Consider the following 27353-nt stretch of genomic DNA (forward strand, 5'->3'; position numbering starts at 1 on the left):
GAGCCTGCAACTCTTGTACCCTGTGTCTTTAGGTACTGTATTCCCTCTTGAGTTAAACCTGCAGATTCACCTCAAATACTATCATTTTTTCACTTTGCTCATGATCCAATAAACACTGAATGTCAGAGGAAAAAGCTTTCGTTCTCATTTTTGAAAATTATTCTCTCAACATCATTCTAAAGGAGAAAGTAATGTAATTAAGGGAAAATGCTCTCTCTCAGTTTTCTGGGTATTTCTTACAAAGAGTTTGTCATGTCACTATCTATATGTTCTCTTGTTATCTCCATGCTACAAATAACAGTAGCCTAGTAAAGATAAACAGAAAACTGAAGAGGCGAGCAGAGGACTACATCCTATGTTGGGGATGGAAGGGAGGTTCTGAACTAGAACAAAATAGGTTAATAGGAATATGGCTGTAAAAAAAAATGTGTGTTTTTATGCAGTTGAGTATACTATGAATAGCTGCTTGCTTATGACTCAGTGACACTTTCCTCCTCCCCCCCCCCCCTTTTTTATCTTGTTCATTGTCTTTACCCATTTTCTGTAATTTATTAAAAAAAAAAAACAAAAACCATAACATCCTTCATTACTAATAAGGGCATAAACCACAATGAAATATTATGCCTAGCAAATAATCTAGAAATGTGTGTTGGTGTTATAAGCAGATAACTTTTTTTTTTTTTTCTTAATGGGTGAGGTACAGGGGAGGAAAGGGGAAAGGTGCTTCTAAGTCTGCAACATTTTGTATAACCCATCAGTAACATGGCAGTTTCCTTTTTCTTACTTTTGTGAACTACACTCTAAACTTACCCATATTCTTTGTTCCTCATGCTCACGCTGACATTGATGTTTTTTTCACTTTCTTTTAGAGTTAAACGTAAAAGAATGTTTAATAGAAAATGTTAGCTGATCACAGATCCTGTACCTGTCCTTGAAGATAATTTTTATTTTAATACTGTATGAACAGGAAAGTATCAGCATGTAGTTTAAAGACAGTATTGGCATACATTTAAGTCACTGCCTGCTATGTGAAGTGCATAAAGTTAAATTGTGCATGAATATTGTATATTTATTTGTCTGAATAGGCAATCCTACGCTGGCATGTTTTAATCTACCTAGTTTTGGTAACAAAGCAGGTAGATACGCCAAGATAAAATAGCAGCTGTTCTGAACTTTGGGTAACTGATCTGATAACCAGTCTGTGACATGGCTGCCTCACTCTCTTGTTGTAATCCATCTGCCCAGAGGTGCCAGGTTACAATTGCATGGGTTTTTGCCATTTTGCAGCTGTATAAAAATGCTTACATTTTTACAACCTTACCAAGCTACAGTTTCAGCAGAGTCACTGTTGAAATTCCTGTGTTGAGAAATCCTCCTGAAAGGACATTTCAAACTGCATATTCCTTACCATAATCTTGTTTCAGGTGGTTTCATTAGGATTGCTTCTACCTGGTTGAAAAGGGTTAAGCTATGGCATTGGCAATGATCACTTGCTAGTACTCTGAGAAGGAAGATGGGATGATTACCTCCTACCTCTCCCAGCCGCCTTTTAGTTTTTTTCATGATTCCATGCAGTGCATTTTTTGCCATGACCTCAACATATGGAGTGGAGGCTGCTTTCAGAAGCTTGCGAAATGGCTACCAGTCTTTTTACCAATCACTCGGGTTATTTTCTGAGTTTGTAATTGAGCTTTTCACATATTGTAGGAGTTGCTTCTTCCTTTTATTATCCTTTGCTTGTGATGGTGCAAGTTAACATGACTCAAAAAGGATATTCTAGCTGGGGTTTTGGCAATGTTTGTGTACCAAGGAGATCCATCTGTTCTATATTCAGCCACTGAAGAATGTGTTGACGTATCTTTCTTGAAACAGAAGACTATAAATTTCAACTTTTCTGTCCTGAATATAGCAAAGGTGATGTTCAGTGCTAGGACACTCTGTGTCTAGATAATTTGAAATCACACGTGTTTGTTTTAAATGTTTCTCTGTCTTGACTTTGAGCCCTTGGGAACCCCAAAGTCTAATTATGTACAATTATGTCTAAAAGTCAAAGTCTAATTATGTACACTGTTACAAAAAAGCTGCAAATTTTGTCTTTGAATATATAACCAAGTCTTAATACAAATCTCATTTTTTAACCCATTTGTGATTCAGATAAGGCTGGTTGTGACTTACACCTCTGAGATTATGTTGTTCAATGAATGAAAAATGTCTATGGTCAAATCCTGTCAGATAATGAAGGCAAAAGTTAGAGAGGAAGAGAGAGTGATAAAACTGTGAGCTTTTACCAGCACAAATAATTTCAGAGTTTGTCAGTGTTGTTTTAAAGCATTCTGTAGAGGAAATTCATATATAATTGTTTCCATTTGGCAGAAAAACTGAGGGACACACAGGGGTGTGTTGCTTGAGAAAGCCCAGACCAGTCAAATGTCTGAATATTTCTTCTTTCCCTATGCCCTTCTAATAGTTGATATGCCTTCCAATAGCTATTAATTTTACTAATAGATATAACAACAGTTTTAACATGATCTGGTTCTGGAAGTATGCTGGTTACAACAGAGATGCTACTAGTAGACAGTTAACATGTCATGTATTAAGAGAAATAAGACCTGCAACAACTGGCAAAGTATTGCCCACGCAACATAAATACTGTGTTTCAGCTCCAGTCCACCCAGAATTTGATAATGGACTAACTCAACCTGCCTCAGAGCAACAAGAAAATACAATGGCTGGCAGGTGTAATGTGCAACTTAGAGATTCAAAGTAGCAGCAATGTCTGTTTAATATATCTGTCAAATAGCACTTAGCAGTTCCTAGGTATTTTTGGAAATATTTATGTGCAATAGCAAATGTTATATACAAAGTCATGGTTGAAACCGTGTTTCAGTGAAAGTGCTGAACATATCTGAATTCTTTGTCCAAATAGAAGGACAGTGAATCAGTTTAGAGATAATTCAAAATGAAAATTAAATAAGCAATAAATGGATATGTGTATGAATAAAATATACAATATGTGACTTCAGAAAGTGACAAGAGTGCTTGCATAGAGAAATCAGTTAAAGGAGGAAAATAAATCTGAAACCTCTTTTCCCATTCTAATTAAAAATATTGATCAGGAAAGAAAATTTTATTTCTTCTGTCTAGTCAACAGAACATATTTTTCATGAGGTGAAGTGAATTAAGAATCAGCTGATATGCATGTGACTTCAAAGAAAGGTATACTGACCTATATCTGAGAGATTGACTTTGACCATAATCTCAAGAAACAAAGAAATGATGTCACAGTTATAGCTAAAATTAGTTTTGCATATTTATAATAGCTTCCTTCTCAGTGTGGATCACATTACTTATAATTTCATGCTTAATGAATAATTTCGTAATTATTGTGTAATTCTTACTTACCAGGGAGAAAAAAAGATGTGCTAATGAGAAGGTTATGCATTGAATTGTCCCTCTCAACTCTGATTTTGAAGGCAGCATGAACTCCTCATCATCTTAGGACCCACTTAGGGCTACTGAGCTGAAATAGTATAGAGGTGGGAAATATAAAGCCCATATCTGCAAAGAGTGCAAGCTGAAAGTGTAGGTGAAGATGTGGAATTGGTTAACCTGAACTTTATGTAAAGTTATTCACATTGCTTTACCAGAAGATCACTTTTACAAATGTGTATAATTTTTGCAGGGGGAAGGGAAAGGGGAAGACCTTTTAACCTCTTTTTTTTTTTTTTTTTTTTTTTTTTAAGGGCAAACTTTAAAAGAAAAAAAAGAAAGAAAAAGAAAATTATATATATCTGCCTAATAGCCTGGACAAAATCAAGAACAACTGTTCTGCTTATGAAAAAATATTCTGTAACTGCCAAGAATTTCTAGTATCTCTGTGTATTTGAGCAATGGCACTTGGCATTTTGTAAGAGTCTAGCTTGAGAAAGTGGTATGCTCTATCATGACTCTTGGGAGTAGGAAGATAAGAGAGGTAGAATGGAAGATGTGCTGTCTTTAGGACAACTTCTGCACTTCATTAATAGGGTTTCTGTACCTACACTTACAGATATTAACCCACCAAATTTGGTGGGTTGAAGTCTGAAAGTCTTTAAAGTCTTTCAAAGTCTGAAAAATGGTACTTCGTGTGCTAAGTTGACAAGGGCGTGAGAGCCAAAGTGTGCAAATGTTTCCATCTAGGTCATGGCTCAGCTGGTGTGGGTGAAGGTGAGAAGGGTTATTTGTGAGAGCAACCCTCTTAGTTGGAGGTGGCACTGAAGCCAGGTGCAGATCTTCACGTAAAAGAGTCTCTGGTCTCAAGCTGTTTTCCCTCATGCACCAGTAGATGGCAGATGCAGTGTAGGGGAAGGAAAAATTGGGGACAAAATATAGGGAAAGCAGGACAGAGAAATTAGATGATCTTGAGAAGTTTTTTTCTCTCATTCAGAGAACTCTCTTTTCCCCATGAGCAAATAGTCTTTTTATAACTACCAAACTGTACAGTTTGTAGAGAAGAGCACGAAGACTTTCCAAATCACAAAAGGATTTTCTTTCAAAGTGTATAATGGGAGAAGTCCTGGATAGGCCAGAGTTAAAACGTTATCAAGCCGAGAAATATTTTTAAGAACAGTCTGCACGTGGGAACGTCCCTTTGAAAACATATTTTACAGCACTGCCCAGGGGAGTCAAGAGAGGGAGGCAGAAAAGGAAATTAGGAGGACTCTTGAATTTTGTGAATGCATAATTTACGGCTTGATTGCCTGCAACCCGCCTGGCCAAATGTTTTGCAGTGTGTGTTGTCTGTTATTAGCTGTGGTTTCTGCTCTCTAGGCTGTTATGTTCACCAGGGATCACAGGTCATCCCTACTGTCTTCTACACATGCCATATATTACTCATAAATAAATAACGATAATTCAATATAATTAAAGTCATTATTTACATCAGATAAGAAAATGGACATGTCCCCTTGTTATTGGTTGACAATTTAATATATATGCTGGATTTTTTTAAAATTAGCTTTATTTAATTTACTAAACTGTAGTAACTGCAGGACAGAAGCTTTCAGTAATCATTTGCATTTCTACGAAGACTCGCATAGAATTAATGCTATAGAGCTGTGCATATGGATCCAAAACCAGGAAAATGTACATGACAGGATCTTACTGTAGCAAAGCTTCACCCATAGATAAGCTGTCCTGTGCAGGAATTAATAAACAAAGAATGTTTCAGACTGAACAGTAGTCAAAGGATTTCCAGGGATTTCAATGTGTGTTCAGCTCATGTCTTTTTCAATGCTCAATTTATCAACAAATTATGTTTAAACCATCTTTGGTTTAAAAAGTAATAAAAGTGAGTGAGAAAGACACTAACTGTCCTCAGGTTCCCTTCTCCTGTGAGAAGCTCCTGTCACCCTGCTAGAGGGTAAAGCACCCACTGCTTTCAGGTTGAGCAGAACAGACGGATTAGAAGGGTAGGATCACGTGGGTGGGAAAGGACCTCTGGAGCTCATCTAGGCTGGCCCCCCTGCTCAAATCTGAGCCAAGTTCAAAGATTGGGTTGTTCAGGGCCACATCTGGTTGAATTTTGAGTATATCCAAGGATGGAGGTTCCATAAGCTCTCTGGAAAATGTCTTAGACGGCAGTTTTATGGAACACCTTAAGCTGGCATAATTTGGAAGTGATGTTCAGAGAATTGGTCTTATTCTGCTGCTCCCTGCTTGCTTTTTAGTCTAGCGGATTCCTGCTCCTTCCTCATCCAGACAAGAATACTCGTTCTGCGCCATATTAAGTTACACTGGGAAACTGATGTGAATAAAAATGGCAATAATTATTCTGATTAGTTCTCTAGCAGCATAAAGTATCAGGCTGGCACAAAAAGGGAGGGAAGTCACGAGAGGCAGAATTAAGAAGTCTAACTGGGAATGGGTAGAACAACTTTCTGGGGCAACATCTGCTCATGTCAGCCTTGAACTGCTTGTTATACGGCATGTTAGATGGTTTTTTGTAGCATGGAGAGTGCAGCAGAACAAAAATATTTAAGTTATGTAAAGACAGTGACATGACAAACTCTTTGTAAGAAAACTCAGAGAGAGCATTTTCCCTTAATTACATTACTTTCTCCTTTAGAATGACGTTGAGAGAATAATTTTCAAAAATGAGAAAGAAAGCTTTTTCCTCTGACATTCAGTGTTTATTGGATCATGACCAAAGTGAAAAAATGATAGTGAGTGAGGTGAATCTGCAGGTTTAACTTAAGAGGGAATATTGTATGTAACGACAGGGTACAAGAGTTGCAGGCTCAATTCTAAGCTCTGCTGCAAATTTCCTTCTCTGCCCTGGTTTCCATAGCTATTAACATGACAGTGCAACTTTCTTCTCCCATGTTTTACCTGTTTTGTCCAGCTGGCTGGGCTATAAATTTTCAAGACTGCCCATCAATGTATGGTTAAACAGCATCAGAAAAAAACCCTCTGATCTCAGATGGAAAAAAATACATAGCTTTTTTTTACAGCTCATTTTCTTGATGATGTGAATTTGAAGCTCAAACAACCCTTTTTTTAGGGCCACAAATCAAAAAGTAGTTATGTGATTTTAATTAAATCCTCCCGTATAGCTGTTTTTAGTGTCTCAGGCTCTAAAAATACTACTCTGCCTGTTGAAGTACTATGATTGAGACAGAGAAAGACTTCATGAGAAGTGTCACTGTAAAAAACTAATGCTGATTGTGGCTCTTTGTTCTTTTGTGGACACTTCCTTTTGTGACATTTATATTTTGTGGAAGTCTTTATTGTTAGGAAATAACAAAAAGTATTAATGACAGTTAGAACTATCAATGACTGGTGTGTCAGCTTGTAACCTCAATTTGTTTGATTCAGGGCCGTTTAAACACAAAAGTGAATCTCAGTTTGCTCCTTTCCATAATTTTGGCGCGTTTCATGGGTTGACCCCTCCTCATCAGCAGTTTCACACATCACCAGTATCAGCACTCACTTTACTGGATCACCTCTCCATTTATTGTGCATCAGACTTTGCATCCATAAACATTTTTAGCTCATACACTTATGAATAACCATGATTTCAGCAGCTGCTGAGTTTGAAAGCCAAATCCTTTATCTACTTGAATAATTATTCATTAGAAAAGCCATTAAATTCTGCAGCAAGAGGAAAATAATCATCAAAAGAATCTTTCCTCTCCTTGCTACTTCTAATATACTACTTTGATATTTTTAATGCTCAAAACAGCCACTTGAGTGACTTAGGAAGTTCACTGATGAGCCCTGTGATTGGTAATGTGATTGCAATGAAGAATCAGTTTTATAGAAGCAATAATTTCTGAAAAAAAAATCTACTAAAAATGTAAAATATTTTTAAGTGAGTGACAAGAACTATATACACATATGATTATAATTAGGCAATTTGTATTCCAATTTAAGTGAACTTCAGGTGTTTGGAAAAAAAAAAAAAAACAAGTCAGGTCACCTGCTCTCAGGCACTCTGTAGCCTCCTTGAAATATTATATTCAGTTAACATAGTTTAAGGATATTCTGCATTCAGTGTCCCAGCTTCAGTGAATACTTGATATAAAAGTGTTTTGAAGCTTTGTTAAAGAAGCTTCCTTTCAGCTTTACTGAAGATAGCATATGCAAAAATAAAAACAGTATTTCTTCTATTTACCCTGTTTAAATAAACTGAAGATCATTTTTTATTTATTTTGCCACGTAATTTCTAGTGATAAGCATTTATAGACAATTGATATAACTGATGTGTGCATCTCTAAGTGTGGAGAAAACAACTACAGAGTTAAAAATTTTATTTCTATCCTTTAATCGAACTCCCATTTGCAGCAAGAGTTTTTTTTCCCATGAATTTAGGGTTTCTGCTCTTTCCAAAGAGCAGAATTCCACTGTAATGCATTATAAACTCCTTTTGTTCCTGCCTTTGGCGCCAAATAAATTGTGATAAGATTGTCATAGACCTACCAGTTCATTTCTAAAATGATTGGTCTCTGAGTAACAATAAATATAGACTAATCAAGAAGGAGATTTTTAATTATCTTTTCATCCTTCTGTAGACTAAGCAAATATATCCGTACTAAACTTGATCATTATCCTGAAATATTTATGGAGCACACATGACTGAATATTGAAATTGGGCCAAATATTGCAGTAATTGGTGGATAATCCTATATTTTCTGGTTTGTGAAAGCTTCTCTAGAGACTATAAATTCTGTTTAGTTTATTTAATCACTGCGCAGTTGTCTTTTGGGAACCTAGTAATTTCTAAGTTATATCTATTGTGAATATATGCAAACATTCATACCACATGGAAATACCCAGATTGAGAATTGCATAAACTAAGCAAGTGAGGTGAACTTTTTGTATTTCTGGTTTACACATAGAATTAAATCAATTTAGATGCAAATGAATGTACTGAGATTAAAAAAAAAAAAAAAAAGAGCTCCTAAAATGTTTGGAAGCTTTTTAATTCTTATATGCAAGTGTAACTTTACACAGTTTTATTTTACACAGATATCTTTTAAACTGTTTTGTGTACAATTTCCACTGCCACGAGTGATTAAATGTTTGAAAGGGCTTTGAAAACCTGATCCCTGTGTTGGACCTTGCTGTGGTTACGTTTGCTGGAGTTAATGTATTCGTACGACTCCTCATCTGCCTTTGGGCCTTGCCCGTCTCCGTCAGCCAGGAGCAATGACTGGCAGAGCTGTCGGTCTCTAACTGAAGGTGTGATGCTCTGAATTTAACAATTTAGGTGTGGATTAAGGAGGATAGTGATCAAATCTGAGTATTTCATACTTGTGTTAAGTTTATCTGGGAGTCCTCAAGCACTGTTTTTTTTTTCTTTTTTTTCTCTTTGTACAAATCATAAAACCAGCATAAGCTTGGGGATTTGTCTTGTCAAAGCCCCTGCGTTTAGGGAGTTTTTCAGGCCCCAGTCAGGAGATGAACAGTGATGCCTGCTGCAGTGTTCTTGCTGTGTCCTTTCTTTCTCTCCATATCTATATCTTCCTAAAAAACAGGAGAGCATTTTAGAACATCTTTGAAGAGACATTTCAGGTCAGATAGCAAACGTTTAATTTACCAAGAGTGTACTGAACTAGTTGTTCCTGTCATCAGGAGAAACCATTTATTCTTGGTTTTGCACATAGCCAGATATGTGCAGAAACTTTCTTCCTTTCAGCACATCAGAGCCTGGTGCTGAAAAGTTCTATTTCAGAATATAAGTGCTTATTTTCAAGCAGCAAGGAGGCTGCCAGCTAGGGAGCTGCAAGAGACGACTTTAAAGATAAAGGTCCTTGTCTTATATCTGAGATAACTTTAATAGAGCAGCATTTAAAAGGCATTTAGCACTGCGTAAAAGTCCTTAGCATTACTTGAGACTGTTTCTCTAAAGATAGATATTCTGAAGTTGCCATTACAACTGGAATAAGAACACCAGCAGCACATCCTTCTTGTTAGTTACTAAACAGAAAAAGAACCGTATTTCAGAAAATGTAAGTCATTTCAATAGGTCAAGGTGAAAAAGTGAGATTTATAATATTTTATTTTGAAAAAAGAGATGCTTATGTTCATGCAAATGAATATTTTGCGTTCTACTAATTCCACTAATTTATCCTTCTCCTAACACACTTGGGGCTTTTCCTGTTCATCAGTGATCTGTCCATATTTTCATGAGCTTTTAAAGGTGATAGAGATTGGCTTTACAAAAACATTGATCAGTGCTTTCAGCTGCTTTGGATGTAGCTTGTTGGATCCCATGGAATTCTATAGGTGGAGTGCTCTCAAGAATTTTTCAAAGAATCAACTGTTTCCACAGAACTATACCCATCAGTTAACACACATTTCTAGAGCTCCATAAATGTTCCTTCCATTGAGGATTGGTTGACATTTTCTACTTTAACGATGCCTCCAAATACGATGCCTCAAGCCATTCAGGTCAGTGCAACATTTGTTTAGATAGAGTTCACTTCAGTTGCCTTGTTTCCTAGATGAAATTTTACTGGAATTTGATAATAAGAAAATCATCTGTGGTAATGGTCCTGGCAGCTGATGATTGTGATGGAAGAACAATTTTTAGCTACAACTAATTCTCTGATTAACTTTTATTTACAGTGCAGTTGATAGTAGCAGCAGATGACTCTGTCCATCGCCTTCACTATTTATAATTTCATTCATAGTTATTTCTAAATTGTATAAGAAAATTAATGCCTGCTTTGTGTTGGTGCTCACTATTAAAAATATATTGGTTAGAATCAAATGTCATATTATAAAACCAGAAGTATCATTAAATATCACTAAAAATATAACAAATACACATTAAGTTAACATGCTAATCATATTTTAAACATCACATTATTTTAGAATTCATCATTCATGTTCCCTAAGCATAGAAATGACAAAAATTGATTTCAAGCTAACTGAAAAATTACAATTTATATTATACTTTGTAATAAAACAAAGCCAGTGATACGAAATAATGGTTACAAAAGAAACTATTTTACTTGCAAGTCAGAGATGTAGGCACATTTTTTGTTATGTGATTAGGAATATGTGACTTTATCTTAATTAGGCCTGAGAAAACTTGAAATGTTTTAAACATGAATGATATCTATTCTAGTTAGAATATGTATGTGACTTCTGTTTTTTGTTGTTGTAATTAATAAATTTAGTTTAATTTATAAATTATGAGTGTACCTGAGCATCATGATCTTTTGCTGATAATTTTTAAAGAATATTTTAAGGTGTGCAAAGAGCACTAAAGTATATTCCATTTAGGAATTCATATGTAGACAAAATATAATGATAGTGCATTAGATTTGTATGTGAGAGATCAATTTTGCCATTTTTAGGCCTTTCTGTTATCACATCCAAAAGGCTGACATAGTCTGCTGTCAAAGAGCACTCAGATGTGTTCTTCTTCCTGCTGGGTATCTAGGCCTCTTTCTAACTTGGAGATGGCTATGACAGATTTTGTAGCTCTAGAGGTTGTGTAAGGCCGTAGTGCTGGCAAGCTGGAGTTTTGGTGAGCAGGTTGGTGTTATCAGATGGCTTCATGTAGCCCCATCAGCACTGTTGAGCTCTCTCAATGGATCTTGAACACGCACATGGCTGAGAGAAGCGTTGCTTGCATAGAGAAGTAATGGAGCCTTTGGGCTCTGATATTTGTTTGTGCCAGCACACTCTTGGGTACAAGTACCTGCTTCCTGGAAAGTTTTACTCCATTATGCTCCAGTGATAGTTTATGTTACAGCTGATGGCTCTGTCAAGTAACAGAGAGAAATGTGTGTGGAACTGGAGACAGTTCATAGTTACCTATTTTAATTTCTCCTCCTGTGTACATGCAGAGTAAGATTAAAGAAAAACACGGAGTTATGTATCTCAAAATAAGACATGGCCAAGACTGCTTTCTTTAAACTTGGGATATTTTAAAAATTACTTTTTTTTTTTTTTTGTGACTACTCAAGTCATATTCTGGTATTTACTGCATTTGCTCCATTTCCTGGCACTGAGTATGTTTTGTCTTTTCAAGGAAAATCAGCATAATAGCTTGTAAATGGTAAAAGTGGGGTGCTTTAGTTTACTATATCTTACCTTTGGTGGGTGCTGATTCCTTCCATGAGCTGATTCAGCTCGCTTAAGTTGTTGGAAAACTTAGCCAGTCAAAAGCACACCGAGTTTTCTGTCAAGTTAGTGATTTTTCATCAGCTCATGAAACATCTGGCAAAAGTTAGAGGGAGAAGGACTGGACAATCTGGGGTAAGAGGATAAGGGACCAAACCTTCCTGTCTTGTGTCACTACAGCGTTACTTTGGTTCAGCTGTTGATGAAATCTCAGTATCAACTTACAGAGTTGAAACATCAACTGCTCTGAGTCTGATTCGGACTTAAACTTGGCCTGAAAGACAGACCTTATATCAACTTAAATGAATAATGAAGCAATGGCTCTTGGTACAGCTGTGTACAAGTTAAAATTCTTCTTCTTCTTCTTTTTTTTTTTTTTTTGTCTCTCTCTCTGACATACGTTAGAGCAATAATCTTTGGTATCTTTGTTCTCTGTCTCTTTTCTCCAGTCGAGGCCTACTGCCCTGCAGGACATTTTGTGAGGCAGCAAAAGAAGGCTGTGAGCCAGTCTTGGGGATGGTAAATGCTTCCTGGCCAGAATTCCTCAAGTGCTCCCAATTCCAAAACAAAACGGAAAATGACACCGCCACAAGGGTATGCTTCTCACCACACCAAGAGAAAGGAAAACAAAGTACGTTTCCATTTTTAACTGTTAACTGTTGTTCAGGGGTTACTATTTAATAATATGTTTGTCTCGTTCTATAGGACAAACTCTGGGATGAAATTGAGGAGTTCTGGTTCTGTTATTAAGTAACTTCCGATTACCATGATAAAGTTAAAGCCTGATTGTCATGAATTTTTCTAAGACTTGTATTGCATTGAGACTGTCTTTTGTTTTGCATCAGAAAATCCCATCTGTTTCAGAGAAAGAAGCTAGGCATAGAAAATGCCCTTTAAAAGAAGCTCTGGTGACTTTTTCCTTTGCTAAACTAGGGATCACAAGATTATTGCTTTGGAGCCCAAACTTGATACACAGGCCAAATTTCCAATGCATCTCTTTGGTCCTTGCTGTAAAAATGAACCCAAAGCCGATCAAATTGTAAACTTGTCAAAAATCCAACTTCTGACACCCCCACCAGTGTGTGCTGCTGAGAGTGCTGTGAGGGAAAGTCTCTAGAAGCCTCTTTAAACATAGACTGCTTCCATCTTCTCAGAGTCACTGCTGTGTTCTGTGGATCTAAATCTAGGTGAGATCAGACCTCAAAGCAGCAAGCCTGTTTTTTTCTTTTTTTTTTTTTTTTTCTCCTTGGCAGCCCTATTGCTGGATTTCTCTTGCTTTATCTATTGCTAGTCCAAAGGATGGTCCTTTGCTGCTGATACACAGCATCCTTTGAGCCTAAGGACTTGTACAGTCAGTCTGTAGATTCTGTGTTAATGACTTTTGGGTGATAATAAAAAAAGAAGAGATGATATACTGAAAATTAAAACAAACGAACAAACTGGTCGAACAAACGAACAAACTGGCAAGTTATACAGACAGAGTGACCTTAAAATATTTATGAGGTTGTAAGGTGGGTCTTCAGAAGTTAGGTAATACCACAGTTAAGAGTGTTTGTACATCCTTGGTTATCTCCTTTCTGAATATGTATAATACTATAGCCTTTAAATACTTCTTTTTTTTTTTTTTTTTTGAGTGGGGTTCCCTTCGTCTGTAAGGGCGTGTGTTGTGGAATCATAAAATGAAGGAGGGTGTCGTTCCTACCTACCTCACCTTTGGGAAAATTAGTAATGGCTGTGGCAGGGAAATACAGAACGAAGCATGAAGGATTGTGTCTTGGGGAAGACAGTTGACTGCCTTCCAGGAAAACTGAATGCTATCCATAAGACTCCTGCAGAGTTCTTAAGGGATTCTGGGCCAGTTGCTGTAATGAAAGCCACTGGGAACTGTGTTTTGGCTACGTGAGATAAATATGTGCTACATGTTCTGAAAAATTAGGTCTTAAGGACCTCTGCAAACGGGAACCATAAGTAAGTAGATTAAAAATGCCTAATTTCTTCTTGTCTCAATTTCCCGTGTGTAAAATGGGAATAAAAGCATCCTTTTACCTCACAGCGATATTTTAAAGCTAAATGCTTTGCTGCCTTTGATATTGTAGTGATGAAAATCCTAGATATTAGGAATATAGTAATAGCGAGCAAAATAACAAATGAAGTAAGAGTTTATATGATCAATGCATAAATATGGTAAAGGGTTTATAGTGAGCAGTGAGCGTAAAACAAAGGAGTGACCAACGTATCCTCAACTGAGCACGTTCATGCTTGGCACAGAATGAAGTACAGTTCTGAAGGAAGCACAGAACATTAGATACCTGGGGCTCATTCATGTATGGTACACATGCTGAGCAGGAGGTAAGGTATAAATATACCTATTAACGTTTGGCAGATGGTAGTTGGCTGAAGTGTTCAAAATCGCCACTAAATCTTAATGGCCGATTTGTAATTCATGCAGCAATTTGCATGAATTATAGAAAAGTATACAGTGGAAATTTACTGTTTCTCACTAGGGGAAAATATCTTGAACTGGTTTTGAGATTAACTACTCCTACCTGAGAGATTGCAGAGGCCTATGCCACTTTGGCAGTTCTAACATTTTGTTGTTTAAAACAAATGTCATCTTAAATTAATTTGTTTACGTGCACTATTGTTCATGATGCTGAATATGAACAGATTACATGTTAGGGAAATGATAGACTATAGGGAATGTTTTGACTTCTTTTGCTTAAAGGAATAGTTTTAATGCTATACCTTTTTGACTGCAAAAAAAAGTCAAGGATCCCCAGGTTATTTTTCATACAGAAAGAAGTTTATGTTGGAGTTGGATTTTTTTTTCAATTTGTATATTTAAAATTATTTATCTGAATGCAGCAGAATTAAAACAGCAGGACTTGGTTTGTTGTTCTCATCCCTTCCTGCCTAATGCTCAGTCAAAGCATTTTTCAAGGCTCTCTTGGGGCTAAATTCCTGGAAATTCCCAGGGTGTGCCCTTGGCAATGTATGCTACTTATGTCTCAGCTCTGCAGTTTTCCTTGGGGACTAATACCTCCAGGCTGCATGCAGTGAAACCCTCCTTACCTACATATGTCTTGCAAATACCTTGTTTTTGTGTGAGGATGAATTTCTTCTGTGGGGATTTAGTTGATCCATGTATTTATTATCCTTATAATAACAAGGTGTGGCTGATGTACCTGCTTGTTTCAGTGAAGTATAATTAAGTCCAAAACAATTTTTCCCATGATGTTTTTCATCTTACTGTGCATTTATTTAATTGAAAATTACCTTTCCTCCAAAAAGACTTTGAATGATACATGAGTTTCCAAGCTTTGACTGATTTTCCAGTTAGAATTCAGAGCATTTATTTCAGGGACAATTATCAGCTTTCCTGATGTGTGTTTATTAGTTAGGAACTGCTGATATTGCTGTTCACTGCTCATATTCCTGTTCACTAAGAAGTGGAAGGAAAAATGTCGCTGAAAATGAAATAACATAGCACTGTTTCCTCTATTATTAAGCTCATAAAAATTATTCTGGCAGATACCTTTCTGAGTCTTTATTCTTTTGTCTCTACAGTGGATATCCAATAGTTGAAAAAATTAACTACTATGAACATGCAAGCTTTAGGAATCCAGTTGTTGATGCTTGAAAATAAATATTTGAACTAGTTTCGCAGATGTGCAGTGAGCAAGTAAGGGAGTAAGGGGCAAGTGCTCTCACTGATTCATTCATACATTCCACATGAATCCAATAATTGTGTTTTTGTGGAAGAAAGTCTCAGAAGCATTCCTGGGGACTGCTGGGCATCTCCCCACTCACAGAAATATCTCAGCTTTGTTTTTCTTTCTTTTAACTGTCTCTGTGAATCTCTGTTATTCTACTTGCTTTGACCAGCCTACACCTAATGTTATTAAGCAGTGGGGAAAAAATAACAGTACTGTGAATGAGAAGTGAAGCAACACGGTGAGCTGGCTTACATTGAAGTGGAGTTCTTAGGAAAGCACTGCAATCATTTTTTAATAAATCTGGACCCTAAAACGCTTTCAAAAATAGTAGTGAATATTGATGCTTTTGCACTTTTCACAATGAAATCTATGTAAGAGACAGTTCAGAACTGACAGACAATGTTCACTTTTTCATTTTACTGAAGTGGCTGTAAAATTTTAAGTAACGCCTGTAACTCTTTTATCTGCAATGTAGAAAAAAATCGGTGAACTTTTAACCCACTGGTTATTGCAGCAGTTTTTTGACTGGTACAATCTTTTAATTAAATTTTTCTGGTTAGATAAAGTTACAGTGATTGCTGAGTGGGAGAATGGGTACTGATGCTCTGGATAATCTGCCTCTTTGTCAAAAACACAGAAATTAATTATTATACATGTTGATTTATGCCCTGCAATGTTCAGGGGAGTGAAAGAGCTAAATGCATGAATAATTGGAGTGAACTCTTTAATCCATTTGAAGGTGACACCACAGGAGCTCTTAGCCCATTTTAATCTGTACAAGGTGCATTTAATTGGTGTTCTGCATTAGCAAGTCTAACAAAGGTCACATTTTTTTATGCATGCCACTTTATGGTACTGTAAAAACAAATAGTTGATAGAAGCCTTAATGCTACAACTATAAACCTCAGCATTAGAATTTGTTTCTCTGATATAACATCATCCCTTTACTCAGATTTAGCTTCAAGTTTTGCACTAATTCAACTCATTCATTCAAATTATCTTCTAGTGGCTCTTCTTGTATATTGCCTTGTCCTATGTAAGCTGCCCTAGAGCAAATAATACAGAAAAGATTCAAGAGAATGAATACAATGCGTACCAGAAAAGGACTATTTTTCCTAACAAAACATATGGTGAACCAATACGATGCCTTTGTTTATTCCTTGCATTAAACATGGATAGAAATTACTCTGGCACTTCCTCCCGTGGTGTCAGATTTATCTTCCAGGGCAGCGGTATGAATTCAGAAAACAGAAACACAGAGGCAGTATCTCTTTTTCAGTGGATATTGAGAGGCTAGTTATATACATCCAATACAGAACTTAATTAGAAAAATCTTTTAAAATCAGGAAAATACTGTCTTTTTTTGTTCCTTTGTGTTCATTAAATGCAGTGAAAAGAAGACAGAGGTGTTATGTATATACGAAATACTGATACTATTCAGTTGTAAAAATAGTGGTAGAAAAATGCTTTTTTGAGAGAGATTAAATATTTTTCAGGCTTGTGGTGTGTCATGCAAGGAAACATTCACTGTTAAGGGAACTGTTTCCCTTGAGCATTTATTCATTACTTCCAGTAAATACCATGTTTAATTTTGTCCTTTGATTTCTTTTTTGCTCCTTCGCTGCTCCCTCAGCATTTCTCTCTGCCTCTTCCTACTCATTGCCTGTTTATTTTCCAACTTGGAGTCTCCCATGTGCCTTTTTACATTACTTTAAATGAATGGAAGCGAGAGGACTTTGTGTTCTTCTCCCACAGGGTTTTGCATCCTAAGGAAACCGAGAAATGGACAGTGTCTTGGGAGGCAGCTTCTGTAAATCTGTGGTCATGATCCTATTGCTGAATTTTTCTATAGCTGACAGTTACAAGATGCATATACCATACCCCAGGGTACGTAGGATATAGGGAGCAGGTGATGAAAATCTGTGGGCAAGAGAATACAGGGATTCCTCTGGGTCCCACTGTGCTATTGTGAATGTAAGAATGGCAGTATTAAGTCAGACCAAAACTCCATCTAGGTTGCAACGCTGTCTTCAAAAGCTGCCCAAATCAGATGCATAGAGAAGAATAGAAGAACAGGACAAAAATATGTGGTAATGGTTTTTCAAATTGTTCCCCCAGTTTTCCATCATTTTGAGATTCAAGAAATTTTATGCACCTTGTGACCCACTCTAGGTTTTTCTTCTATTATTTTCCTGTTTATTTCATGAATCTGTGTACATTTTAGCATCTGTAGTTTTGTATTGCAACATTTCATACCCTACCTATGCATTCTTTGAAGAATACGGCCTTTGGTTTACTTTAAAGGCAGTTTTACTTGATAGCTTATAGTTCTTGCAAAGGCATAGACAATACATATTATTTCATCTTCATTTTGGAAAAAATGATCATCACTTTTCGTATGCAGTGTGAAATCTCTGAAATTTGTCAATTGCTATACCCAGAAATGCAACCAGAAGTCAATTTTGAGGGTTGTAATGCACTATTTTTTCCTTCGGTCTGTGCTGTCTGCAGCTTTCCAGGGCTCTAAAGGCCTAATCCTCAATAGATAAGATTTGTGTATTCGAGCTGGGAAGTACAGCACATAAATGATCTTGTCATTTCAGAGACATTTTTGATAGTACACCAGGTGCAGGTAAAATAGAACACTTTTTGCCACCAGTGGTGTTTGCTTAGGGATTTTGGAAGTTTTCCAAACTGTAAATCTTCCTATCAAGCGGTCTGGGAAAAGGCACTAGCAAATTGTTTTTCTATCAGACAGAATTTCTTCCCATTTCTTTAGGACTTCAAATGTATGTATTTTTGCACGCTAAAGTTAATAAAGGTGTGACTTGTCAACACAGGTACAAATAACTAACATTTCCCAGCAGATATCTAACTCCTCTAGGTTTTAGATCAGATATTGAAATTCATCAAAAGTGTTTGTTTCTGTATGTAAGACAAGGCTTTTATAACTTCCATTAAAATCTAATCTGTGGAGACATGGTCAAATTGTTAGGCTGCTCAAGCTTGGTGGAGAGCAGCAAGTACATTCACTGGAGGTGTTCACAGCACATCACGTGTGCTCTCCTGCCTTAATCACTGCACTGTTCGCACCAACATGTACAGTCATGTCCAATTAGAAGACTCCAAAAGGTGAGATCATTTTTCTTGTAATTCCTTTTGATTGCTGCTGGGTGCTAAAACTGAGAGGAAGAAACAGTGATTTCATTATTCGTATTATTTACAGATAGCACACAGGACAAATAAGCGCTCACTTTAGGTAAGAGAAGAAATGGAGAAGTGAATTGAGAGTGGAATCAGAATGGTTGGGAGCAGAGTAGAGTAGAGATGTATTAGGAGGGGAGACATTTGGAATGATCTTTAAGTGCTTGAGCATTCTTTTGTCCACAGTCCAAAAATGAGTGTGGAACTCCTGACTCTTTACGTCTGTCTAGGAAAAACAGGCAGATAAATGTCTATCTTACCTTCTGCCTTTCTTCTCCCAGTTCATATTGACCTGTCACATAGAAGGTAAAAGTCTGTTCCTGTTGTTCTGTCTGCAACTTAAGACTTGGGCTGATTGCACAGATAGGTGAACATCAAGAAGGTTCTTTTGATCTAGTTGTGTTTTCTTTTGTTAAGAAGCAGGAAGTTAAATAGAAGTGCAAGTTAGAAGTTTCTGGTTGTAGGAAAAAAAAAAAAAAAACCCTGTATATTGTTACCTGCAGCATCCACGACCCCATTACACAATTAGGAAATAATATTTTTATTGGAAAATCTAGATCATGTGCTGCCCAAGTCAAGAGTGCACCTGGGAATGATACAGAAAAGATTTTGAAATTATTTATGTAACTCTCTATTATAAGCACATGTTTCATACAAGAGTGTCAGTTGATTAAATCTAGAATTGCTCTTTTTCTTGGGGATAATAAATTAATATTCCAGGCATTGGAATAGCAATTGTAATAGATGTATGGAAAGCATGCATCTATGTTGAAAAAAAAAATCCACTTCTGTGAAAAATTAAGAGTAAAAGTAGAGGCACTGAGTGAGAGCATGTGTGTTTGTATGTATGTCTGTTGCCATATGGTAATAGGAAGGAGAGTTATGCTAGGAGCAGAAATAAAATTGAAAATCTGGATAATTAATTGCGCTTTCAGACATTGTGAGCTGGAGCTATTTGTCATCTTTGAGAAACACATTGTGCGTGTTTAGGCATGTCCGGTGCTCAGTGGTGCATCTCAGCATCCACCATGCACATAGAGGCTTGCAAAGCTGTGGAGAAGGAGTATCACATTGCTATGTGGAAAGACTGACCATGACTGGAAATGATATTTTTTGTAGACTTACTAAAGGCTCCTTCTTTAGTCTCAAGGGCATGTTTTACAGGTGTAATATTCTATTTTAGACTGCTTGTTGAGATCTTCTAAAATGTGTCATTCATTGCTGGCAATGTTAAATGGTTTTGTTCTATCTCAAAAAAAAAATCTTGTTTCCATTTGATGATGATCTTTTAATTTTTCCTTTTGGTCATCTTACACAGAGTAATGTTCCTCTGGGAGCGATATCTTCCTAACTGAAAATATGTTTAACTCCCTCTGGGAGACCCGGAATGTCAATTTATCAGGGTGAAGATAAGTTCTTAAGGCTTACTGCAGTGTTAACTTTATAGTACTTTATAGTACCAAGCCTAATGACTTCCAAAGATAAAAGAGCCTGAGAAAACAGAGAAGTCTATTTTCTCTTTTTTTTGTAGGTAAAGAGCTGAGGCATAGGTTAGCTGAGTTGTCCAAAGTAATGAAAGTTTGTGACAGAACTGGATAGAGAGCCTTTATCTTTGAAAACCATAAAACAGTGGTTGTTTCCTTACGAACATCTTGAGTTGATATAGGTCGTCTTAATATGGTTTTCACAGTGCCTTATAAATCAGCATGTCTTACTTTCTGAGGAGCTAAATTTTCTTCCTAATGAAAAATCAAGTCAAGCTAGTAGGACTAAAAAAGGCATGCCATGAAGTTCAATTTTACTAGAGGAAATAATGAGTTTTTTAAAGAAATTTCTGTCTGCCCTTGAATGGCAAAACAATAGAAGATGTTTTATAAACTGGAAGATAGAAGAGATTTTAGGAAAAAGCCTTTACTAGTATTAGTAAATTATAACAGTCAAAATTATAAGAAATTCCTTATGCCTTTCTCTGACACTCTAGAAATCTACTTGTATAAAAGCTTTATACATGGATGTAAGTATTACAAAAAAAGGATTTGAATTTTTTTTAATGAATCACCTGGTTTTGTACATGTAGTAGTAGAGACTTCTACAAGTTACTGCAACTGAATCACAGTTTTTATAAAGTGCCTTAGAGCCTTGCATTTGAGTCTGATGGAGCTTTGAAGACCTTCAGTATGTAATAGTAACTAAGTTTCTGTAGTTAAAATGTTATGTTGAAGGACAAGAAGGGCGAGAATTAGAAAGTATCATTTAGCTACCAAAATGAATTGGGCTGGTTCTGATGGTCTTGCACTCCTGTTGACACTGAATATTGAAAGGAAGAGTTTTAAAACTTATTGTCAAAAGTTATCACTCTTCCTACAAACTGAAAACCTTTAGGAACTTTTGAGTAGAACTTAAGTTCTATAATTATTGCCTTACAATTTCACAGAAATTTCATTTTGTTTTCACTGTCTCTTTCCAAATCTTTGTTACATGGACAGACTGTATGCTTGATTAAATTCCTTGTTCAGTATATAATGCAGAAGGTAGTTGTTGATTTTTTTTTGGTAGTTAGAATGCTTCTCGAATGATGCCATAGCATTAGATGCTTCAAAAATAAATAAGACTTCAGAGGAGATTAGGAAATTAAGTAAGCTGTTTTATATGAGTTTATTGATAATGATATTGGGGAAGATATGTCATAAACAACAGCTTTTAACTACAACTCCTGGAAATGGAGAGAAGTGAGAGTGAGTTATAGCAAGGACAAACTGTTTAATTTTAGAAAGGGAGTTATTTGAGCTAAATTTCAGGGAAAATATCCTGCCAGTGAGATGATATAAAAACTGATCCCAAAGGAAGTATGAGAAGCTCACTCTTGTGACATGTGACAAAACTGATCTGGACAAAGCATTAAAGGTATAGTACAGGGAACAGAAATCTTCTCCATGCCATATATTCAAAGGAAAAAGAGTTTTAAGAATTTATTTCATTTATTTGTTTTCTTTTTAAAGTAAAGAAAGAAATCAAATGCAACTGAAAGAGAAGAAAAGCATTTGCAGATCTCTGTAACATTGTGCTTCCCTGAAAATATAGTTTAGGTCACAATGTCATTTGAAAGGATGCATAAGAGTTTTTTCTAAGAATCTAAAAGTCTGTCTTCTCCTAAGCAATGTTTAAAAATGTGTGCCATTTGAAATCGCCTGTTATCCCAACACAAAAACATTTGATTTTAAGAACCACTTCCATGAACTTCAAAGGAGAATCAGGCTCACTAGGAATGCTTTAGTGATAACAAATAAGCAAGAAAACTATGACAGAGCAGCGATATAATCTAATTTTTTTTTTTTGAGCTGGGTTTAGATTTTCAGCAAGAGGCTTCTATAAACCACTTTGAATTGTGCGTCTATTTTCCTTGTTTGTCAGTGGATAAATCACTTCAAACACCTATGCTTTGGCTTTTCGTGTATTTTTTATTTTACAAAGGGCATAACACTAGCTATCTTCCATTGTAAAGCACTTTAAAATCTAGACTAGAGGCATATATATGAAATTTTAAGAAAAAATTTCCATTAAATTTTGTTTTATGATAAAAATAAACATCAATGAATAATGAATTCTAGAATTTTTGCGAAACAGAAGCAACCACATAAAAAAGATTTCAAATGATGCAATAGTATGGAGAGTTGGTATTTATTAGCTCATTTTTCTCATTCCTTTTTTCCTTTCATCTTTTATATCCTGAAATCATATCTGCATGCTTCCAGATTTCATCAGCATGTATCCAGATTTCATCAGCCTCACTTTTCTTTCCATTTTGTTTTACTTTTATATTTTCATTCTTCTAGGCACGTGTAAAATTGTAAGATTGAAGGCTACAGTCTTTATTGTTCTTGGCAGTTAAATACAAAGCTGAATTACAAAAGTATTTTTATTGAGAGAATGGTGACCTTTCATGAGATTTCATTGTTTGAATTTACTGTTGTCACACGCTATTATTTTCAATAATTTTTACTTTGAAAAAATGCCATTTTTTCCCCAGCTTCTTAAAAGCTATTTCTCATTTAATATATGTGTGGTTAAAATCAAGGAATTTTGGGGGACTGATTTTTTTACTGAAGGTGAAACTTTCCATTTGCTTAGTTTTGCCAATTATCATTATTATTATTTGTAGCTTTAAAAAAATATTGAACAGAATATTTTTATCTTTGCCTTGCAAGCCCATCTATTTTTTTCTTGACATCTTTGCTTTATGTCGCTATCTAATGGTATCTGTATGTTTCATAAGGATTGTCTCAGCCAAAAGTTTTTAAAAGCAGAGGTTGGAATTTTGGCCTCTATTTCTTGTGCTAAGATGAAAACGAGTTTAATAGTGATCTGTATCTCCCTATTTTAACCCTCTCGAAGTGCTTGGGTTGTAGATGATTTTGAGTTCTCGCTCTCTGATTATCATGGCATCCCCAGTGGGACTTCCAAAGCCCTATTTTTTTTCTCTCTATTCCCCATATATAGAATAGCAATAATGTAGCTTTTCTTAATGCTTTGGGAGTTATAAGAATGTTTGGGGAAACTTCCCTGTTAGGAAATGTCTATATTATGACTGTTCAATCTCAACCTTATGATCTTGTGGTTGAACACATAGGTTCATTCCTATGTTCCATTTCTTATAAACATAGGTTGCAAGAATTAATCTGTTGTTACTTTAGTTCGGTATTTAATCCAAAATATCTATATAATGGAAAGAAAAAGCATGTTTAATCACATCCTAAGGTCAGTGTTTAAGAGTTGCTCTGTAGAGGTGCTTCCTCTTTACCGTAGTGGTATATTGAACCTTACTGACAAACTGAACTTAGACACTTAATTGTTAAATAACCAAAGCTAGCTAAAAATGCCAGTGGGAATGTGCTTGAGTTTGATTGATTTGGGGTTTGTTGCTTAAATCAACAATCAGATCAAAAAATCTATCAATTAAGACTCATTGTACAAATTATCTTTCCTTTCCTTTTATTTACTTTCTCTCTGAACAGCCTAGCATATGTTTGCTTGTTTATTTTTTTCTCCTCTTTGCCAGCACTGTGTGGAGGAGAGGAGAGCTTCCTGTGCGCGAGTGGCATCTGCATCCCGGGGAAGCTGCAGTGCAACGGCTACAACGACTGCGATGACTGGAGCGATGAGGTCCATTGCAGTAAGTTTCTTAAGCCCTGTGGTGCTCAGTTGTAGAACATGCTGAGTCCAGTCAGAGAGGCCTAAAAACTAAAGAAGGATATTGGAACAACATAGGAGCTTTGTATGGTATTTGCATATATGAACTAGTGAACTCTTTCTGAGTTATGAGCGAGTAAGTTTAGCTTTGCTCAATCTGACCACAGAATGTGTTCAGATCTTTGAAAGTTTATGCTTGGAAGCAGATAAGCAAATTTCACTAGTAATTCAACTGCTGTGATTTCTACGTGGAATGATATGGAGATGAGAATTATTTTGGGATAGGTTTCCTTTTTTTTATCATAGAATGAATCATAGAATCATAGAATGCTTAGGGTTGGAAGGGACCTCTAGAGATCTACCGATCTTTATGATCGGTAATAAGCAAAAAATGGCACTTCTGCTAGGAAACAGTCAGTTGGAAACTTCTCAGTGCATCTTTCTTATAGTCCTCGGCATTGATTCTACAGCACATGCAAAACCATCTGCTTACACAGTTTTGGCCTCAACCTGCATGAGGTCTATTTAAATATCAGAATAGGATGCCGTAGAAAAGAAATATAGGTGTGAATGCTTAATGTGTTAGTTCATTCTCCACTATGGTTTGTATCTCCAATGTGTTTTTCTTTTCTAACAAGAACATCATAGGGCTAGTACTGCCTTTAAGAAAACTGATCAAATGAGCAGTTCGAAAACAATGAAAAGATAGAAGATAGAAGAAAAATGAGGAACGTGGAGTAAGTAGGAACTATAGTATAACGTGATGCCACAATATAGTGCTGTCCATATTGGAAGATGTAAGTCCTTGCATTGAATTCCAATCTGTGCAGTTGAGACTCCCCTCAGAAGATTTCTTTCTCATTAATGATTGAAGAGCCCACATCTCCAGGGTGTTCCAAGACTCACTCATTTTTGAGAATGTTGATGACAGATTTTCTCTGGGATTCTCTAAGGAAAAAATGGTGGATGTGATTTCTTCCTCGTCTCAATATAAGCGAGATTACAGAATGCTTTTACCTTAATAGTCTATTTCCCTTTATGTAACAAGTTTTGTAAATTTTTATCTTTTGAGTTTTTCCTGTCAGGTTTAAATTCTGTTTTAAGGTAGCCTAAAAATTTCAGAAATGCCTGTGGGACTTTGGTGCTCAAGTTCCATTAGAAATAGGCAAAGATATAGTAGTATAAGGAAAAAAAAGTTACATGTCTTGAAACAACAGGCATTATAAACTTAATGAGTTAAGATTACCTTTAAAAGACACAAGGTTTAGAAGCAATGGATATCTTTTGTTAGATCACCAACTGAGAACTGAGGAAAGAAGATAAATTTTTGTCAGATAAGGCCTTTTTAAATTATAGAACAGAAGTAGCAAACCTGAAGGAGGCCTTGTCTGCCTGAAAGCTTGTCTGATAAAAGATGCAGTCTCTCCTGCAATCCTTGCTCCCCCATATTCTTTGGGCGCTACAGTTACAGGAACATTTTTACCAAAATCTATTAAGGAATGAAAATACACCATTAAGATACTCAGGACAACTGTTAACTTACAGCAGTTATTTTTATTGCCAAGCAATAACCCTAAAATTATGAGGTATGCATGGCAGTGCTTTATTCCTAGTTTAAGTTAAACACACTTTTAAAGGTCCATTCAGAATTAACTTCCATGACAGAAGTAACTTTTAACCCTAAAATATTTGCTTCAAACCCAACCAATATATAGAAATTGTAAGTACATGCGTAGTTTGAAGACCTTTCCTTTTTCTTGTAGGGTTCATCAATGATAAATTAAATTTTTATTTTTAAAATTAACCTATAATTAAATTTAGTAAATGATTAATTTTTAAAATCTTAGAATAATTCTAAATGGTTCAATGTATATACTACAAATAAGTAAGTCTTGTCTTAGATTCATTCTAAGCATTTGACAAAGCATTTTGACAAAGCATTTCAGTTCATGCTTTACATGCAAAACACTTGAGAAGTAATTTGTACTGTAAGTGGGATTTTCTTAATGATGAAAATAGTTGATATTTACCACTTAGTCATTAAATATTTAGCAATTTCTTTGTGGTACCTGAGAAAGAAGATCAAATTTTCATTCCTTTTGTCTTGTTCTATTTCTTATAAACTAAATTCTGACTGGTAGTGCTTACACATGCATAGCTTTCCAGTTTAATAGGACCCAGAAAAACATGTGGAAAATCTATTCATTTATTGAGTTCAAGCTGTATTTGGTTCTACAGAAGTTTTATTTAGAATTAAATTTATTTTAATTTGTTGTTGTTGTTGGGGGGTACAGAGAAAATGAAACAATAGTAACAGATTTGACTTAGATAAATGGCTATTTTGGCTGCATCAGTAAAGTAAGCAAGGAGTTTGGGGAACACAGATGGAGAAAACTCTTTGGATTTTTTCTTCTACCAAGCAAACTTCTGTAGCACTAGATTTGTTCAGCAGCAAAAATTACCTGGAAGCTCCGGTGCAGCCCTGGGAAGGCTCCTCACAATCTATCTGGTTGTGAGGAGACCTTAAGTCCATCAGAGCTGTTGTATGAATGTCTGGTCTTTTTCATTACAGTTGCTTCCCAAAGGGCTCTTACATTCAAAGGCCAACATTTATTAGAATATAAACAGTAATAATTAACTCTTTAAATCAGAAAACTGAAAGCAACTTGGTAAGACAGAATGGAAATAAAAAGGATTTATAAACAAATCCATTTTTGCTGGCTGTGGCCGTGAAAGTTGGGTCCTTCATTCTAGAATTGGTTTCTATCAGCTCAGGAACTTCTTTTTTCTCAGTAAATTCTGCATGGCGTTTGGGTACCATTAAGAGATTTCTTTCCCTGTCACAGCAGAGCCCAGAGTACGTGTCCGTTCCCTGCTCTTTCCAGCATCGTTTCAGTCTCTGATGTGTTTCAGGCTCATTCCTTGCTCAGTTCTTGCTCTGCCTCCTGTTCTTCATACACCCTGTAACTAAGATTGGATCAGCTTGCAAGCAAGTAGATTTCTCAGAGATAACAACAATTAATGCTGACCATTTTTTTCTTTTTCTGGGAGATGGATTTTTCTCAGCTGTAAAGTGTGCTGCAGTCACAGTAGTTCATTTGGCTTGATTTGATATATGTTAATAAAATCAACTCCTCAGTATGTCCAGGAATTAGCACTTAGAATTTCAGGAAAGTATTTGATTGATTTAAATTCAAAAGACTGAAGCTTGCCAATGTAATTGGATGCTAAAGGGACTAAAAAGAGATGTATAATTTTATAATAACAGTTTGGAAAACTGTTGGAAAACTGTTTCTGTAAGTTTGCTTTGCAAATGTTGGCATTTAGATTCAAAGATTTTTTTTATTTGTGATCTAAGCCTGATTACTTGATCATTTCCTAATAAGGGAATGGGCAGAAAGAGAATTTGCTGGTAAATAATTTCAGTAAGATTTTGGACCTTATGTATTATTAACTGATATAAATGATTTAACTTTAGATTTTGTTTGAAAATAAAATCGTTCAAATTAGTCAAAGTTTCTGTAAGAAAATAGCGGGAGACTTAATAGGAGGCTTCACAGAGCTGTAAGGCAATACTCATGCTAAACAGAATTGATTTCACTCACTTGTTCTCATGGATTTCATTCT

At 35.9% G+C, this 27353-nt stretch overlaps 1 protein-coding gene across 1 annotated transcript in view; it reads left to right on the top strand.

Annotated features, from left to right (window-relative positions):
* CORIN (corin, serine peptidase) overlaps positions 1 to 27353 on the top strand; it is a 114200-nt gene that overhangs the window by 38319 nt on the left and 48528 nt on the right. Inside the window, exons 5-6 of the mRNA XM_088524720.1 lie at positions 12069 to 12250; positions 23596 to 23709. Of these exons, the coding sequence (XP_088380846.1) occupies positions 12069 to 12250; positions 23596 to 23709 (296 nt within the window). The remainder of the gene's footprint in view (positions 1 to 12068; positions 12251 to 23595; positions 23710 to 27353) is intronic.

Source organism: Tinamus guttatus, unplaced genomic scaffold, assembly GCF_059628265.1.
Source record: "Tinamus guttatus ecotype Peru unplaced genomic scaffold, ASM5962826v1 Tinamus_guttatus_pri_ptg000213l, whole genome shotgun sequence".
Taxonomy (NCBI): domain Eukaryota; kingdom Metazoa; phylum Chordata; class Aves; order Tinamiformes; family Tinamidae; genus Tinamus; species Tinamus guttatus.